Genomic DNA, 19,557 nt, shown 5'->3' with positions numbered 1-19,557 from the left:
AACACCAAGATGACGCCAAGGCCACGGCCAAGACCATGGTCATGGTCCATGCCAAAGCCAGAGCTAAGACCATGCCAAGGCCATGACCAAGACAACAGCCAAGACCACACCAAAACCACATCAAGGCCACGGCCAAGACCACCCCAACGTCATGGCCAAGACCATGGCTCAAACCACGCCAAGACCCTGGCCAGATCCATGCCAAGGCCAGAGCCAAGACCATGACCGAGACCACACCAAGGCCATGGCTGAGACTCCATCAAGGCCGTGGCCAAGACGATGGCCGAGATGACATCAAGACTATGGCCAAGGCCATACCAAGACCCACTCCAAGGCCATGGTCAAGACCACCCAAGGCCCATGCCAAGGCCATGACCAAGACTATGACCAAGACCACCCCAAGGCCGTGCCCAAGACCCACTCCAAGGCCATGACCAAGACCACCCCAAGGCCATGACCAAGAACACGCTAAGGCCATGCCAAGGCCGTGCCCAAGACCATACCATGGCCCCTGCCAAGACCATGACCAAGACCTACTCCAAGGCCGTGGCCAAGACCACCCAAGGCCATGCCAAGGCCATGCCAAGGCCATGCCCAAGGCCGTGCCCAAGACCATGACCAAGACCATACCACAGCCCTGCCAAGACCATGACCAAGACCACCCCAAGGCCATGACCAAGGCCACCCCCAAGGCCACCCCAAGGCCACCCTGCCCCCCCCCCCCAGGCAGGCGTGGCTGCGCGGGGACTCACGTCGCACTCGTTGCAGTAGTAGGCCGGCTCGTCCTTCACGCGGCCCTGGTAGGCGATCTTCTTGCCAGCACGGACCAGGCTCTCGCGCTGCACCTGGCAGTGCTTGATGGACTGCATCAGGCAGTACCTGCCACCGCCACGCGCCCGTCAGCCACCGCCACCGTCCCCCGGGGACGGGCACGGGGCGGCTGAGGGACCCGGGCCACCCCCGGCCCCAGGTGCCATCGGCCCAGCCCGAGGTGGCACCAGCCCATCCTGAGGTGCCACCAACCCATCCCGAGGTGGCACCAACCCATCCCGAGGTGGCACCAGCCCATCCTGAGGTGCCACCAACCCATCCCGAGGTGGCACCAACCCATCCCGAGGTGCCACCAGCCATCCCGAGGTGGCACCCGCCCATCCCGAGGTGGCACCAACCCATCCCGAGGTGGCACCAGCCCATCCTGAGGTGGCACCAGCCCAGCCCGAGGTGCCACCAATCCATCCCGAGGTGGCACCAACCCATCCTGAGGTGGCACCAACCCATCCCGAGGTGGCACCAGCCCATCCTGAGGTGGCACCAGCCCATCCTGAGGTGGCACCAGCCCAGCCCGAGGTGCCACCAATCCATCCCGAGGTGGCACCAACCCATCCTGAGGTGGCACCAGCCCAGCCTGAGGTGCCACCAACCCATCCTGAGGTGCCACCAACCCATCCCGAGTGGCACCAACCCATCCTGAGGTGCCACCAGCCCAGCCCGAGGTGCCACCAGCCCATGCTGAGGTGGCACCAACCCATCCTGAGGTGCCACCAACCCATCCCGAGGTGGCACCAGCCCAGCCTGAGGTGCCACCAGCCCAGCCCGAGGTGCCACCAACCCATCCCGAGGTGCCACCAGCCCATCCCGAGGTGCCACCAGCCCAGCCCGAGGTGGCACCAGCCCAGCCTGAGGTGGCATCATCATGATCCTGAGGTGGCACCAGCCCAGCCTGAGGTGGCCCTGGCACGTCCCCATCCCCAGAGTGTCCCCCAGCCTGTCCCCAGCCCTGGCGTGTCCCCGGCGTGTTGCCGTCCCCATCATGTCCCCGTCCCCGTTGTGTCCCCGTCCCCATCGTGTCCCCAACCCCGGTGTGTCTCTGTCCCTGTGTGTCCCCATCCCCGCTGTGTCCCTGTCCCCCATGTGTCCCCATCCCCATCGTGTCCCCATGTGTCCCCCTCCCCAGCCTGTCCCTGTCCCCATTGTGTCCCCGTCCCCATCATGTCCCCATCCCCATGTGTCCCCGTCCCCATCCCGTCCCCGTGTCCCCCCGTCCCAGCGTGTCCCCATGTGTCCCTGTCCCCAGCATGACCCCGTGTCCCCCCCATCCCCAGCATGTCCCCCCATGTCCCTCTGTCCCCATATGTCCCTGTCCCCAACACATCCCCACATGTCCCCATCCCGTCCCCGTGTCCCCCCGTCCCCAGCATGTCCCCATGTGTCCCTGTCCCCAGCATGACCCCCCCCCATCCCCAGCATGTCCCCGCGTGTCCCTCTGTCCCCATATGTCCCCGTCCCCAACAGATCCCCACATGTCCCCATCCCGTCCCCGTGTCCCCCCGTCCCCAGCATGTCCCCATGTGTCCCTGTCCCCAGCATGACCCCCCCCCATCCCCAGCATGTCCCCGCGTGTCCTCTGTCCCCATATGTCCCCGTCCCCAACAGATCCCCACATGTCCCCATCCCTCCCCCGTGTCCCCCCGTCCCCAGCGTGTCCCCATGTGTCCCTGTCCCCGCTTGACCCCGTGTCCCCCCCCATCCCCAGCGTGTCCCCGCGTGTCCCTCTGTCCCCATATGTCCCTGTCCCCAACACATCCCCACGTGTCCCCATCCCGTCCCCGTGTCCCCCCGTCCCCCAGCGTGTCCCCGCGTGTCCCTGTCCCCAGCACGTCCCCGTGTCCCCCCGTCCCCAGCGTGTCCCCATGTGTCCCTGTCCCCAGCATGACCCCGTGTGTCCCCCATCCCCAGCGTGTCCCCGTGTGTCCCTCTGTCCCCATATGTCCCTGTCCCCATCCCATCCCCACATGTCCCCATCCCGTCCCCGTGTCCCCCCGTCCCCAGCATGTCCCCGCGTGTCCCTCTGTCCCCATATGTCCCTGTCCCCAGCACATCCCCACGTGTCCCCATCCTGTCCCCGTGTCCCCCCCCCGTCCCCAGCGTGTCCTCATGTGTCCCTGTCCCCAGCATGACCCCGTGTCCCCCCGTCCCCAGCATGTCCCCGCATGTCCCCATCCCCAGCATGACCCCCCCCCCCCAGTCCCTGGCGTGTCCCCCTGTGTCCCCCCCGTGTCCCCCCCGTGTCCCCGCGCTCACTTGATCATCTTGTAGAGGTCGGGGTCGCTGATCTTGACGGTGCGGGCGACGTTCCAGGAGACGTGGATCATGGGGACGATGGACTTGACGTTCTTCACCTCGTTCCACTCGTAGCGCTCCAGGGCCAGCTGGTACTGGTAGGCTGGGGGGGGGGGCCGGGGGGGGGGACACGGACACACACACACACCGGGGACAACGGGGACGTCAGGGCCACCGTGGCCTCCCCATCCCCCCCCCCCCCCCGCCACCGTGGTCCCCCAGTGGTGGGTCCCATCCCTGTGTCCCCTCCTGTCACACACACACCCCCCCCACGTCACCGTGACGTGTCGTGTGTGTCCCCCCCCCCCCCCGATGGCCGTGCCATGTCACTGTCACGCTGTCCCCCCCGTGTCCCCTCCCCACGTCTATGCCGTGTCCCCCGCCCCGTGTGTCCCCCCCCCCGTGTCCCCCTCCATGTCCCTGTCCCGTCCCCGCCGTGTCTCCCCCCACGTCCCTGCTGTGTCCCCTCACGTGTCCCCACACTCTCCCTGTCGTGTCCCCCTTTGTGTCCCCACCGTGTCCCCGACACGTCCCCCCTGTCCCTGCTGTGTCCCCCCCCCCCGCCGTGTCCCTGCCACGTCCCTCTGTGTCCCCGCCCGTGTCCCCCCCTCCATGTCCCCCCGTGTGTCTCCCGTCCCTGCCCTGTCCCCGCCATGTCCCCACCGTGTCCCCCTCCGTGTCCCTGCCATGTCCCCTCAAACCCTTGCCGCGTCTCCCCTTGCGTCCCTGCCATGTCCCTCCCGTGTGTCCCCACCTTGTCCTTGCCCTGTCCCTGTCCTCCCCGTGTCCCCCACCATGTCCCCCCCCATCCCTGCCCTGTCCCCCCGCCATGTCCCCCATGTCCCCACCGTGTCCCCCCCAAACCCTTGCCGCGTCTCCCCTTGTGTCCCTGCCATGTCCCTCCCGTGTGTCCCCACCTTGTCCTTGCCCTGTCCCCCCCCATGTCCCCACCCTGTCCCTGTCCTCCCCGTGTCCCCCACCATGTCCCCCCCAATCCCTGCCCTGTTCCCTCCCTGTCCCCCCCGTGTCTCCCCCCATGTCCCCACCATGTCCCCCTCCGTGTCCCCCCAAACCCTTGCCGCGTCTCCCCTTGCGTCCCTGCCATGTCCCTCCCGTGTGTCCCCACCTTGTCCTTGCCCTGTCCCCCCCATGTCCCCACCCTGTCCCTGTCCTCCCCGTGTCCCCCACCATGTCCCCCCCCATCCCTGCCCTGTCCCCTCCCTGCCCCCCCCGTGTCTCCCCCCCATGTCCCCACCATGTCCCCCTCCGTGTCCCCCCCAAACCCTTGCCGCGTCTCCCCTTGCGTCCCTGCCGTGTGTGTGTCCCCGCCATGTCCCCACCCTGTCCCTGTCTCCCCCCCAGCTGTGTCCCCCCGTCCCCCCCCCCCCCCCCCGCGCACCGGTGAGGGGCCCGACGTTCCAGGCGATGTTGTTGCACCAGCCGGTGGCCTGCACCCAGTGGACGGTGCCGGCGTTGATCCACACCAGGTCCCCGGGGCGCTGGACGAAGCGGTAGACGGGGATGTTGGAGCGATACAGGTCCTCCAGGATGGGCCACCACGAGCCCGTCAGGTAGTCCACGCCGTGCCTGCCGCCGGGGGGGGGGGGGGGGGGGGGGGGTCAGGATGGGACACGCCCACCCACCCCCCCGACCACGCCCACGCCAAGCCCACCCACCGCTGGCCGTGCCCACCCCAATCCCCCCCCCCCCCCCCCCCCCCCCGGTTCTGCTGCCTCTGGCCACGCCCCCAGGACTTGACCACGCCCCCCCGAGTGGCCACCGAAGGGGGGGCGGGGTCAGGACAAGCCCCGCCCACTCCCCCCCCCCCCCGTTTAAGCTCCGTCCACCCCAAGCCACTCCCACCCCCCCGCTGCTCTGGCCCACGCCCCCATGATTTAGCCACGCCCCCTCGGTGGCTGCCGGAGGGGGCGGGGTCAGAACAGGCCACGCCCCCCCCACCAGCCCCTTGTCTGCTCTGGCCCCGCCCACGACTTGACCACGCCCCCCCGCCTCGGGGGGGGGGGCTGCTGCAGGGGGTGGGACCAGGTTATCTGCTGGCCCCGCCCATTCCTTGGCCACGCCCCCTCGGGTGGCCGGAGGGTGCCCCGGCTCCGCCCCCATTGTAGCCACGCCCTTTCGGTGGCCACGCCCGCCCCCCCGCTCTGCCCTTAGCCACGCCCCCTCCCCTGCCCATTAGCGACCACGCCCGGCCGAGCGACCACGCCCAAACTGGCCCCGCCCCCCCCCCAACATCGCCCTCTTGCCCCGCCCTTAGCCCCACGCCCCGCCTGACCACGCCCAGCCACGCCCCCTCCGTCGCAGAGGCCTCGGCTCCCCACCCCCCCCCCCCCCCCCCACCTCCCCAGGGCAGCGCTGCCCCCGGGGTCCCCGTTAGCCCCGGGGCCCTTCAGCCCAGACCACGCCCCCGGGGGTGGGGCCACGCCCCCTCCCGAACCACGCCCTCCCTGACCACGCCCCGCCCCGCCCCGCCCCGCCCTCACTTGTCGCAGAAGGCGGAGATGGTCTCCCAGTAATGCTCGTGCACCGCGAACCACTCGCAGTCCCCGGGGCCGATGTTGATGTTGACGGAGCAGAAGTTGTTGTTCTCCTGGTGGCCTGCGGGGACGGTGACACACACACACACACCCCCCCCCGAGGCGTCACCCCCCCACGTCACCGTCACCCACACCCCACCCCCCCCTTCACATCCACCACGTCATCGTCACCCCCCACAGCAACCCCCCCCCCCAACATCACCCCCGTGTCAATGTCATCGTCGCCCACCATGTCACACCCCCCCCAACACCCCCACGCCACCCCCTATGTCACCCCCCCTCGTGTCAGCGCCATCCCCCATGTCACCCCCCCCCACAGCACTGTCAGCCCCACGTCACCCCCACGTCACCCCCTCCGTCACCCACCACGGCACCCCCCACATCACTGTCACCCCCCCGCAATGTCATTGTCACCCCCACGGCACCCCCACATCACTGTCACCCCCCCCAATGTCATTGTCACCCCCCCCATGTCATTGTCACCCCCCCCATGTCATTGTCACCCCCACGGCACCCCCCATATCACTGTCACCCCCCCAATGTCATTGTCACCCCCACAGCACCCCCACATCACTGTCACCCCCCCCCCCATGTCATTGTCACCCCCACGGCACCCCCCATATCACTGTCACCCCCCCCCCAATGTCATTGTCACCCCCACGGCACCCCCACATCACTGTCACCCCCCCCAATGTCATTGTCACCCCCCCCATGTCATTGTCACCCCCACGGCACCCCCCACATCACTGTCACCCCCCGAATGTCATTGTCACCCCCCCCCATGTCATTGTCACCCCCACGGCACCCCCACATCACTGTCACCCCCCCTCCAATGTCATTGTCACCCCCATAGCACCCCCCACATCACTGTCACCCCCCCCCAATGTCATTGTCACCCCCACGGCACCCCCCCCATATCACAAGCCCGGAGGGTGGTGACACCCCGACGGGTGGACTTAGTGCGGTGTGTCCCCCCCCCCCCCAACTTGTGTCCCCACTGATGTCACCCCCCTGCTGTCCCCCACGATGTCACCAGTGATGCCACCCCCTCTGTGTCCCCTCCGACCGGCCGTGTGCCCCCCCCCCAAGGCTGGAGGGTGGTGACACCGCAACGGCCGGGCTCAGCATGGTGTGTGTCGTGTCCCCCCCGCTCCGGCCCCAGCCACCCGTGTCCCCTGCGGTGTCCCCAGCGATGTGTGTCCCCCCCCACCCCCCGGTGTCCCCCGGTGTCCCCCGGTGTCCCCGCTCACCGGGCGTGCGGCTGCCGGGCACCTTCATGTAGAGCTGGACGGTGTTCATGCCCAGGATGGTGTGACCCACGTGGCTCAGCATGTTCCCCGTGGACGAGACCCGCATGAAGGCCGGCAGCTTCAGCAGCTCCTGCAGCTGCGGCTTCCACCTGCCGGGGGCGGGGGGGCAGCAATGGGGCAGGGCACCCATGGTGTGGGGCACCCATGGGACCTGGCACCCGTGGGAGGGAGCCATGGGATGTGGCAGTCGGGGGGCATCACCCACAGGACACGGCAACCATGGGACACGTCAACCATGGGGGGTGTCACCCATGGGGCACATCACGCATGGGGCAGGGCACCCATGGCGTGGGGCACCCATGGGACCTGGCACCCGTGGGAGGGAGCCATGGGATGTGGTAGTCGGGGGACATCACTCACAGGACGCGGCAACCATGGGACACGTCAACCATGGGATGGGTCAACCATGGGGGGTGTTACCCATGGGGCACATCACGCGTGGGGCAGGGCACCCGTGGGGTGGGGCACCCATGGCGTGGGGCACCCATGGGACCTGGCACCCGTGGGAGGGAGCCATGGGATGTGGCAGTCGGGGGGCATCACCCACGGGACGCGGCAACCATGGGACACGTCAACCATGGGGATGGGTCAACCATGGGATGGGTCAACCATAGGGAGTGTCACCCATGGGGCACGTCACGCGTGGGGCAGGGGACCCATGGCGTGGGGCACCCATGGGACCTGGCACCCGTGGGAGGGAGCCATGGGATGTGGTAGTCGGGGGGCATCACCCACGGGACACGGCAACCATGGGACACGTCAACCATGGGGGGTGTCACCCATGGGGCACATCATGCGTGGGGCACGTCATGCATGGGGCAGGGCACCCATGGCGTGGGGCACCCATGGCATGGGGCACCCATGGGACCTGGCACCCATGGGGTAGACGCATGGGACGTGGTAGTCGGGGGGCATCACCCACGGGACGTGGCAACCATGGGACACGTCAACCATTGGGATGGGTCAACCATGGGATGGGTCAACCATGGGGGGTGTCACCCATGGGGCACGTCACGCATGGGGCAGGGCACCCATGGCGTGGGGCACCCATGGTGTGGGGCACCCATGGGACCTGGCACCCGTGGGAGGGAGCCATGGGATGTGGTAGTCGGGGGGCATCACCCACGGGACGCGGCAACCATGGGGATGGGTCAACCATGGGGGGTGTCACCCATGGGGCACATCATGCGTGGGGCACGTCATGCATGGGGCAGGGCACCCATGGCGTGGGGCACCCATGGCGTGGGGCACCCATGGGACCTGGCACCCATGGGGTAGACGCATGGGACGTGGTAGTCGGGGGGCATCACCCACGGGACGTGGCAACCATGGGACACGTCAACCATTGGGATGGGTCAACCATGGGGATGGGTCAACCATGGGGGGTGTTACCCATGGGGCACATCACTTGTGGGGCAGGGCACCCGTGGGGTGGGGCACCCATGGTGTGGGGCACCCATGGGACCTGGCACCCGTGGGAGGGAGCCATGGGATGTGGCAGTCGGGGGGCATCACCCACGGGACGTGGCAACCATGGGACACGTCAACCATGGGGATGGGTCAACCATGGGATGGGTCAACCATGGGGAGTGTCACCCATGGGGCACATCACGCATGGGGCAGGGCACCCATGGCGTGGGGCACCCATGGGACCTGGCACCCGTGGGAGGGAGCCATGGGATGTGGTAGTCGGGGGGCATCACCCATGGGACGCGGCAACCATGGGACACGTCAACCATGGGACACGTCAACCATGGGACACGTCAACCATGGGGGGTGTCACCCATGGGGCACATCACGCGTGGGGCAGGGCACCCATGGCGTGGGGCACCCATGGGACCTGGCACCCGTGGGAGGGAGCCATGGGATGTGGCAGTCGGGGGGCATCACCCACGGGATGCGGCAACCACGGGACACGTCAACCATTGGGATGGGTCAACCATGGGGGGTGTCACCCATGGGGTACATCACTTGTGGGGCAGGGCACCCGTGGGGTGGGGCACCCATGGGACCTGGCACCCATGGGGTAGACGCATGGGACGTGGTAGTCGGGGGGCATCCCCCACGGGACACGGCAACCATGGGGATGGGTCAACCATGGAGGGTGTCACCAATGGGACACGCTGGACCCCCCCAGCCCAGCACCCATGGGTGCCCCCCCCCACCCATGGGTGCCCCCCCCCCCCACCTCTTGGCGTCCGAGAGGTCGATGTTGGTCCCGAACTTGATGATCTGGTGGGATTTCTGGTCGGGGTTGCTGGGGGGGGGGGGACAACAGCGGGTCATGGAGGGGGCGGGGGGGACGGGGGACACGGCGCGTCCCCAGCCGGGGTCCCCGGGGGGGGGGTGACGTGCCCCCTCCGGTGCGGGGAGACGGGGGGCACCCCCCAGGGACACCTCAGGGCTCTGGGGACAACCCCCGGTGACACAGGGACCCCCGGGGGACCCCGGGACCCCCCCCAAGGACCCCCTGGGGTCACCGGGACCCCCCCCCCCAAGGACACAGGGACCCCCTGGGGACACCGGGACCCCCCTGGGGACACAGGGACACCCCCCCCCGCAGTGACACGGGCCCCCCTGGGGACACTGGGACATCCCTAAGGCACCCCGGGGACATGATGATCCCCCCCAGTGGCACAGGGACAGGCTGGGGACACCCTGGGGACACCGGGATCCCCTCTGGTGACACGGGGACACTCTGAGGACACCTTGGGGACACCCTGGGGGCACCCTGGGGACAGCGGGACCCCCCTCCCAGCGACACAGGGACCCCCTGCGGTTACACGGGGACACCTTGGGGACACCGCAGGGACACAGAGACCCCCTCTAGTGACACAGGGACCCCCTGGGGACACCTTGGGGACACCCCAGGGACACAGAGACCCCCTCTAGTGACACAGGGACCCCCCGGGGACACCTTGGGGACACCCCAGGGACACAGAGACCCCCTCTAGTGACACAGGGACGCTCTGAGGACACCTTGGGGACACCCTGGGGACACAGAGACCCCCTCTAGTGACACAGGGACCCCCCGGGGACACCTTGGGGACACCCTGGGGACACCAGGACCCCCTCTAGTGACACAGGGACCCCCCGGGGACACCTTGGGGACACCTTGGGGACACCCTGGGGACACAGGGACCCCCTGGGGACAGCAGAACCCACCCGCCAGAGTGGCCCCAGGTTTGCGGGGGGGGGGGGAGGTGACACGTCCCCCCGCGGGGTGTCCCCAAGAGGGGCCGCGGGGGGGGGCCCTACCTGGGGGGGGTCTCGGTGGTGCTGTCGGGCTCCTCCGCCTCCTCGTCCTCGCTGTCCTTGTCCTCCTGCGGGGACGTCACCTCAGCGCCCCGCGGGACACCCGGGACACCCGGGGACACCTGGGGACACCCCAGGGACACCTCGGGGACACCCAGGGACACCCGGGGACACCCCAGGGACACCGGGGGACACCCCGGGGACACCTCGAGGACACCCAGGGACACCGGGGGACACCTGGGGACACCTCGGGGACACCTCGAGGACACCCGGGGACACCCGGGGACACCCCAGGGACACCTCGGGGACACCCAGGGACACCCAGGGACACCCCAGGGACACCGGGGGACACCTGGGGACACCTCGGGGACACCCGGGGACACTGGGGGACACTGGGGGACACCTGGGGACACCCCAGGGACACCTCAGGGACACCAGGGGACACCCGGGGACACCCGGGGACACCTCGGGGACACCTCGAGGACACCCAGGGACACCACAGGACACCCCAGGGACACCTCGGGGACACCCAGGGACACCCCAGGGACACCGGGGGACACCTCGGGGACACCTGGGGACACTGGGGGACACCTGGGGACACCCCAGGGACACCTCGGGGACACCTCGGGGACACCCGGGGACACTAGGGGACACCTCAGGACACCCCAGGGACACCTCGGGGACACCCGGGGACACCCCAGGGACACCCCAGGGACACCTCGGCGACGCCCAGGGACACCTCGGGGACACCTCGGGGACATCCCAGGGACACCGGGGGACACCCCAGGGACACCTCGGGGACACCCAGGGACACCCGGGGACACCCGGGGACACCCCACGGACACCGGGGGACACCTGGGGACACCCCGGGGACACCTCGGGGACACCTGGGGACACTGGGGGTCACCTGGGGACACCCCAGGGACACCTCGGGGACACCTCGGGGACACCTCGGGGACACCTGGGGACACTGGGGGACACCTGGGGACACCCCAGGGACACCTCGGGGACACCTCGGGGACACCTCGGGGACACTAGGGGACACCTCAGGACACCCCAGGGACACCTCGGCGACGCCCGGGGACACCTCGGGGACACCTCGGGGACATCCCAGGGACACCGGGGGACACCTGGGGACACCCGGGGACACCTCAGGACACCCCAGGGACACCTCGGGGACACCCGGGGACACCCCAGGGACACCCCAGGGACACCTCGGCAACGCCCGGGGACACCTCGGGGACACCCCAGGGACACCTCGGGGACACCCAGGGACACCCGGGGACACCCCACGGACACCGGGGGACACCTGGGGACACCCCGGGGACACCCGGGGACACCCCAGGGACACCCGGAGACACCGGGGGACACCTCGGGACACCTCGGGGACACTTCGGGGACAACCGGAGACACCCTGGGGACACCTCAGGGACACCAGGGGACATCTCGGATGTTCCCCCCCCCCAAGGGACATGAGGGGACACCCCGAGGACACCTGGGGACATGAGGGGACACCTGGGGGACACCTGGGGGACACCTCGGGGACACCTTGGGGACACCACGGGGACACCTTGGGGACACCCTGGGGACACCCTGGGGACACTGCAGGGACAGGAGGGGACACCCAGGACCCCCCGGGCAGGACAGGACATTGACGTGGCACCTTCCCCCCTGCGCCGTCCCCATGTCCCCGCTGCCACCCCTGTATTGTCCCCAAGTGCCACCAGCTCCTGCGCGGGCCGTGTCCTCTCCCGTGTCCCCCGTCCCCCATGTCCCCTGTCCCCCCCGTCCCCCCCCAGCCCCTGCACACCCGGTGTCCCCTGTCCCCATGTCCCCTGTCCCCCCCATGTCCCCATGTCCCCCCCGTGTCCCCTGACCCCCCCGTGTCCCCATGTCCCCCCCATGTCCCCTGACCCCCCCAGTGTCCCCTGTCCCCCCCATGTCCCCCCAGTGTCCCCTGACCCCTCCAGTGTCCCCTGACCCCCCCGTGTCCCCATGTCCCCCTCGTGTCCCCTGACCCCCCAGTGTCCCCTGACCCCCCTGTGTTCCCTGTCCCCCCAGTGTCCCCATGTCCCCCCAGTGTCCCCTGACCCACCCGTGTCCCCTGACCCCCCCATGTCCCCATGTCCCCCCAGTGTCCCCTGTCCCCCCAGTGTCCCCATGTCCCCCCAGTGTCCCCTGACCTTCCCGTGTCCCCTGTCCCCCCCGTGTCCCCAAGTCCCCCCAGTGTCCCCTGACCCCCTCCATGTCCCCGTGTCGCCCCATGTCCCCATGTCCCCCAGTGTCCCCACGTCCCCTATTCCCCCAATGTCCCCCAGTGTCCCCCAGTGTCCCCATGTCCCCCACTGTCCCCAGTGTCCCCCTGTCCCCCCCCGTCCCCGTGACCCCCCCCTCTGACCTGCAGGGACTCCTGGAAGGAGGAGACCTGGTACTGGGTGTACTTGGCGATGGTGGTGTGGGGGCGGCCGCTCTCGTGTCCCCGTGTCCCCTATTCCCCCAATGTCCCCCATGTCCCCAATGTCCCCCAGTGTCCCCAGTGTCCCCCAGTGTCCCCCTGTCCCCCCCCCATCCCCGTGACCCCCCCTCTGACCTGCAGGGATTCCTGGAAGGAGGAGGCCTGGACCCAGCACACACATGACAATGGTGGCGTGGGGGCAGCCGCTCTCATGTCCCCATGTCCCCTATTCCCCCCATGTCCCCAGTGTCCCCCAGTGTCCCCCTGTCCCCCCCCGTCCCCGTGGCCCCCCCTCTGACCTGCAGGGACTCCTGGAAGGAGGAGGCCTGGTACTGGGTGTACTTGGCGATGGTGGTGTGGGGGTGGCCGCTCTCGTGTCCCCGTGTCCCCTATTCCCCCATGTCCCCCATGTCCCCCATGTCCCCCAGTGTCCCCCTGTCCCCCCCCCGTCCCCGTGGCCCCCCCTCTGACCTGCAGGGATTCCTGGAAGGAGGAGGCCTGGACCCAGCACACACATGACGATGGTGGCGTGGGGGCGGCCGCTCTCGTGTCCCCGTGTCCCCTATTCCCCCATGTCCCCCATGTCCCCCATGTCCCCCAGTGTCCCCAGTGTCCCCCTGTCCCCCCCCCGTCCCCGTGACCCCCCCTCTGACCTGCAGGGACTCCTGGAAGGAGGAGGCCTGGACCCAGCACACACATGACAATGGTGGCGTGGGGGCAGCCGCTCTCGTGTCCCCGTGTCCCCTATTCCCCCCATGTCCCCCATGTCCCCAATGTCCCCCAGTGTCCCCAGTGTCCCCCTGTCCCCCCCCCGTCCCCGTGACCCCCCCCGCTGACCTGCAGGGACTCCTGGAAGGAGGAGGCCTGGACCCAGCACACACATGACAATGGTGGCGTGGGGGCAGCCGCTCTCATGTCCCCGTGTCCCCTATTCCCCCATGTCCCCCATGTCCCCCATGTCCCCCAGTGTCCCCCTGTCCCCCCCCCGTCCCCGTGACCCCCCCTCTGACCTGCAGGGACTCCTGGAAGGAGGAGGCCTGGACCCAGCACACACATGACGATGGTGGCGTGGGGGTGGCCGCTCTCGTGTCCCCGTGTCCCCTATTCCCCCCATGTCCCCCATGTCCCCAATGTCCCCCATGTCCCCCAGTGTCCCCCTGTCCCCCCCCCGTCCCCGTGACCCCCCCTCTGACCTGCAGGGACTCCTGGAAGGAGGAGGCCTGGTACTGGGTGTACTTGGCGTTGGTGGTGTGGGGGTGGCCGCTCTCGTGTCCCCATGTCCCCTATTCCCCCAATGTCCCCCAGTGTCCCCCAGTGTCCCCAGTGTCCCCCTGTCCCCCCCCCGTCCCCGTGACCCCCCCTCTGACCTGCAGGGACTCCTGGAAGGAGGAGGCCTGGACCCAGCACACACACGATGATGGTGGCGTGGGGGCGGCCGCTCCTGTGTCCCCTATTCCCCCATGTCCCCCAGTGTCCCCATGTCCCCCAGTGTCCCCCTGTCCCCCCCCCGTCCCCATGGCCCCCCCTCTGACCTGCAGGGACTCCTGGAAGGAGGAGGCCTGGTACTGGGCGTACTTGGCGATGGTGGTGTGGGGGTGGCCGCTCTCATGTCCCCGTGTCCCCTATTCCCCCCATGTCCCCCATGTCCCCAATGTCCCCCAGTGTCCCCAGTGTCCCCAGTGTCCCCCTGTCCCCCCCCGTCCCCGTGACCCCCCCCGCTGACCTGCAGGGACTCCTGGAAGGAGGAGGCCTGGTACTGGGCGTACTTGGCGATGGTGGTGTGGGAGCGGCTGCTCTCGCAGGGCCAGACCTGGCGGGTGCCCGACAGGTCCCAGTTCTGGTCCGAGGGCTGCTGCACCTGGGTGCGGACCTCCACGGCGTGCTCCCCGCTGGCCTCCACCAGCGTCTTGGTGCTGAACAGCCCCAGGTCTGGGGGGGGGACGACACGATGGGGGGGGTCAGGGGGGGCTCCCGGGGATGGGGGGGGGTCCACAGGGACGGGGGGGGCCCATGGGGATGGGGACAGGGACAAGGTGGGGGGTCCCATGGGGACAGGGACAAGGGGCTCCACCGGCACCGTGGTGTCAAACAGCCCCAGGTCTGGGGGGGGGACGAGGGGGGGGTCAGGGGGGGCTCCCGGGGACGGGGGGGGTCCACAGGGACGGGGGGGGCCCATGGGGATGGGGACAGGGACGGGGATGGGGACAGGGACAGTGTGGGGGGTCCCACGGGGACAGGGACAAGGGGCTCCACCAGCACCGTGGTGTCAAACAGCCCCAGGTCTGGGGGGGGGACACGATGGGGGGGGTCAGGGGGGGCCCCCGGGGATGGGGACAGGGACAGGGATGGGGACACGGAGAGGGTGGGGGGTCCCATGGGGACAGGGACAAGGGGCTCCAGCAGCATCTTGCTGTCAAACAGCCCCAGGTCTGGGGGGGGGGGAGACGAGGGGGGGTCGGGGGGCTCCCGGGGATGGGGGGGGGTCCACAGGGACAGGGGGGGCCCATGGGGATGGGGACAGGGACAGTGTGGGGGGTCCCACGGGGACAGGGACAAGGGGCTCCACCAGCACCGTGGTGTCAAACAGCCCCAGGTCTGGGGGGGGGGGGGGTACGACGGGGAGGGGGGGGGGAGGGGGGGGCCCCCGGGGACGGGGGGGGGCCCGTAGGGATAGGGGGGGCCCATGGGGATGGGGACAGGGACAGGGACAAGGGGCTCCAACAGCATGTTGCTGTCAAACAGCCCCAGGTCTGGGGGGGGGGGGGGACGAGGGGGGGGTCGGGGGGGCTCCCGGGGACGGGGGGGGTCCACAGGGACGGGGGGGGCCCATGGGGATGGGGACAGGGACAGGGATGGGGACAGGGACAGGGTGGGGGGTCCCACGGGGACAGGGACAAGGGGCTCCACCAGCACCGTGGTGTCAAACAGCCCCAGGTCTGGGGGGGGGGGGACGAGGGGGGGTCGGGGGGGCCCCCGGGGATGGGGGGGGGGCCCCGTAGGGATAGGGGGGGCCCGTGGGGATGGGGACCGGGATGGGGACAGGGACAAGGGGCTCCAGCAGCGTCTTGCTGTCAAACAGCCCCAGGTCTGGGGGGGGGACACGATGGGGGGGGTCAGGGGGGCTCCCGGGGACAGGGGGGGTCCACAGGGACAGGGGGGGGCCCATGGGGATGGGGACAGGGACAGGGATGGGGACAGGGACAGTGTGGGGGGTCCCATGGGGACAAGGACAAGGGGCTCCACCGGCACCGTGGTGTCAAACAGCCCCAGGTCTGGGGGGGGGGGGCGACGGGGGGGGGGGTGTCGGGGGGGGCCCTGGGGACGTTCGGGGCGGGGGGGGGGAAGGGAACGGACATGGGGGTCAGGGTGGGGCCGGGGGGGTCCCCACCATGGCGGGGTGGGGGGTGTCCCGTGGGGACAGGGATGGGGGGGGGCACCACAGGGTGGGGGGGGGGGGGTGTCCCCGGTTGGGGGGGCGGTGACAGGGGTGTCCCCGGGGGGGGGTGACAGGGTGGGGGGGGGGGGTGTCCCCGGTGGGGGGGGTGTCCCCATGATGACGTCACTCACTGAGGTGCCGGGAAGTCCCCAGTGATGGTGTTGGGGGGGGGGTGGGTGTGTGTCCGCGGGGGGGGGTGGGGGGGTGACAGGGGTGTCCCCGGGGGGGGGGTGACAGGGTGGGGGGGGGGGGGTGTCCCCGGTGGGGGGGGTGTCCCCATGATGACGTCACTCACTGAGGCGCCGGGAAGTCCCCAGTGACGGTGTTGGGGGGGGGGGTGGGTGTGTCCCCGGGGGGGGGGCGGTGACAGGGGTGTCCCGGGGGGGGGGGGGGTGACAGGGTGGGGGGGGGTGTCCCCGGTGGGGGGGGGGGGGGGGTGACAGGGTGTGACGTCACTCACTGAGGCGCAGGGATCCGGCCAGCCCCCGGATGACGGTGATGGGGTTCTTGGGGTCGGTGCAGAACTGGAGCAGGACGGGGGAGAAGGCGTCGCGCTTGCTCTCCAGCTGGGGGCGGGGACACAGGGGACAGCCAATCAGAGCCCGCCGCAACCACCCGCAGCCAATCGGAACCCGGCGCAACCACCCCCAGCCAATCGGAGCCCGGCGCAACCACCCACGGGTAATCAGAGCGCGGCGCGCCTCCCCAGGGCCAATCAGAACGCGGCACGGCGGCGCACCGACCGACAGCCAATCGGAGCCCGGCGCGCCCACCGACAGCCAATCGGAGCGCGGCACACAGACTCCGGGCCAATCGGGGCCCGGCGCGCTGAGCGCCAAGCCAATTGGAGAGCATCGCCCCGAGAGCCAATCGGAGGGCGGCGCGTCGACCGACAGCCAATCAGAGGGCGGCGCAGCGAGCCAGGGCCAATGGGGAGAGCAGCGCAGCGGTTGACGGCCAATCAGGGCTGGGAGCAGCGAGCGGCAGCCAATCAGAGCGCAGCCAATCAGCAGAAAGAGGGACCAGCTGGCGGACCAATGAGAAGGAGGGGGACCCCGCGGGCAGCCAATCAGCTGGGGGGATGCCCCAGGACCCCTGCTGGTGGGCCAATCAGCAGGAGGGAGACCCTGCCAGTGGACCAATCAGTGGGAGGGGACCCCGCGGGCAGCCAATCAGGGGAGGGGAGCCCCACGGGTGGGCCAATGAGCAAGGAGGGGGACCCCGCGGGCAGCCAATCAGAGGGAGGGGACCCCGCAGGCGGACCAATGAGCAGGAGCAGGACCCTGTCAGCAGCCAATCAGCAGGAGGGGGACCCTGTGGGCAGCCAATCAGGGGAGAGGACCCCACAGGCAGACCAATGAGCGGGAGGGGAGCCCGCAGGCGGGCCAATCAGCTGGCGGGGGACCCTCCCAGCAGCCAATCAGGGGAAGGAACCCCGCAGGCGGACCAATGAGCAGGAGGAGGACCCTGTCAGCAGCCAATCAGCAGGAGGGGGACCCCGTGGGCAGCCAATCAGGGGAGGGGAACTTGTGGGCGGACCAATGAGGAGGAGGGGTCCCCACAGGTGGGCCAATCAGCTGGCGGGGGACCCTGCCGGTGGCCAATCGGCAGGAGGAGGACCCCGCGAGTGGGCCAATCAGCTGGCAGGGGACCCTGCCGGCAGCCAATCAGGGGAGGGAACCCGCAGGCGGACCAATGAGCAGGAGGGGAGCCCGCAGGCGGGCCAATCAGCTGGCGGGGGACCCCACCGGCAGCCAATCAGCAGGAGGGGGACCCCGCGGGCGGGCCAATCGGGGCCGGGGGAGGGTCCGGGCGGCGGCCAATGGGGACTCACGTAGATGCTGGGCGTGGGGGGGTTGAGCTTGTCCCGCGGCAGCTGCTCCCGGGAGTCGATGTGGGGCTTCACCGACTGCGCCGGGGACAGGTAGGACTCCCGGAACCGGCCCTGCACCCGCGCCTGCCTGCGGGGACGGGGACGGCGCTGGCACACGGGGACGACAGGGGGACACGGGGATGGTGGGGGACATGGGGACAGCGGGGGGACACAGGGACACAGGGACAGCGGGGGACACGGGGACAGCAGGGGGAGACGGGGACAGCGGGGGGACGCGGGGATGTGGGGACAGCGGGGGGACACGGGGACAGTGGGGGACATGGGGATGCGGGGACAGCGGGGGACACGGGGACAGCGGGGGGACGCGGGTACAGCAGGGGGACATGGGGACGTGGGGACAGCGGGGGGACACGGGGACAGCGGGGGACATGGGGATGCGGGGACAGCAGGGGGACACGGGGACAGCGGGGGGACACAAGAACAGGGGGGGACACGGGGACGTGGGGACAGCGGGGGACACAGAGACACGGGGATGGGGGGACACGGGGACAGCGGGGGACACAGGGACGGGGGGACACGGGGATGGGGGGACACGGGGACGGGGGGGGGACACAGGGACGGGGGGGGACAGGGGGGACAGTGGGGAGACACAGGAGAGCGGGGGACACTGGGGGACGTGCAACACCCCCCCCCTCCAACCCCCCCAAATCTCCCTAAACCCCCCCCAACTGCCCCCCAACCCCCCCAAATCCTCCCCAACTGCCCCCCAACTGCCCCCCAACCCCCCCAAATCTCCCCTAAACCCCCCAACTCCCCCCCAACCCGCCCCAAACCCCCACAAGTCTCCCCAAATCCCCCCCATAACCCCCCAAATCCTCCCCACACCCCCCCAACTCCCCCATAACCCCCCCACAACCCCCCCAAACCCCTCCAAACTCCCCCTCAACCCCCCCAAAACCCCCCCAACTCTCCTCCAACTCCCCCACAACCCCCCCCAACTCCCCCATAACCCCCCCAAATCCTCCCAACTCCCCCCCACAACCCCCCCAAAACTCCCCCAACTCCCCCAAATCCCCCCAAATCTCCCCCAACTCCCCCACAACCCCCCCAAACCCCCCTCAACCCCCCGTAACTTTCCCCCAACTCCCCATTAACCCCCCCAAATCCTCCCAACTCCCCCTCAACCCCCCCAAAACCCCCCCAACTCTCCTCCAACTCCCCCCCAAGCCCCCCACAACCCCCCCAAACCCCTCCAATCCTCCCAACTCCCCCCCACAACCCCTCCAAACCCCCCCAACCCACCCAAATCCTCCCAAACCCCCCCAAATCTCCCCCAACTCCCCCACAACCCCCCCAAACCCCCCTCAACCCCCCCTAACTCTCCCCCAACTCCTCCATAACCCCCCCAAATCCTCCCAACTCCCCCTCAACCCCCCCCAAAACCCCCCTACTCCCCCATAACCCCCCCCCCAAATATCCCCCCCCCCCCCCCCACTCACTTGCTGGCCCGGACCACCTCGGCGGCGCTGTGGCGGATGGTGAGCTGGGCCAAGGGGGGGCCGCGGGGTTCCCCCAATTCGGAGGCGCCGAAA

General features: G+C 70.0%; 1 protein-coding gene across 1 annotated transcript; it reads right to left on the bottom strand.

The window, feature by feature from the left end:
• Positions 1-79: 79 nt before the first annotated feature.
• LOC141737091 (lysine-specific demethylase 6B-like) lies at positions 80-19,553 on the bottom strand (the record flags this gene model as incomplete). The annotated part of the gene is made up of 11 exons (XM_074571707.1): positions 80-879; positions 3,082-3,223; positions 4,520-4,707; positions 5,622-5,736; positions 6,926-7,074; positions 9,174-9,242; positions 10,244-10,308; positions 14,419-14,624; positions 16,592-16,697; positions 17,966-18,092; positions 19,465-19,553. Coding segments are annotated over 11 exons (1,602 nt in total), but the record flags the coding sequence as incomplete, so codon positions are not given.
• Between the last annotated feature and the right edge of the window lie 4 nt (positions 19,554-19,557).

The sequence above is a fragment of the Larus michahellis genome, unplaced genomic scaffold (genome assembly GCF_964199755.1).
Source record: "Larus michahellis unplaced genomic scaffold, bLarMic1.1 SCAFFOLD_560, whole genome shotgun sequence".
Classification (NCBI taxonomy): Eukaryota; Metazoa; Chordata; class Aves; order Charadriiformes; family Laridae; genus Larus; species Larus michahellis.
Note: the sequence above shows the minus strand (reverse complement) of the source record. Positions and strands in the feature narration are given on the sequence as shown.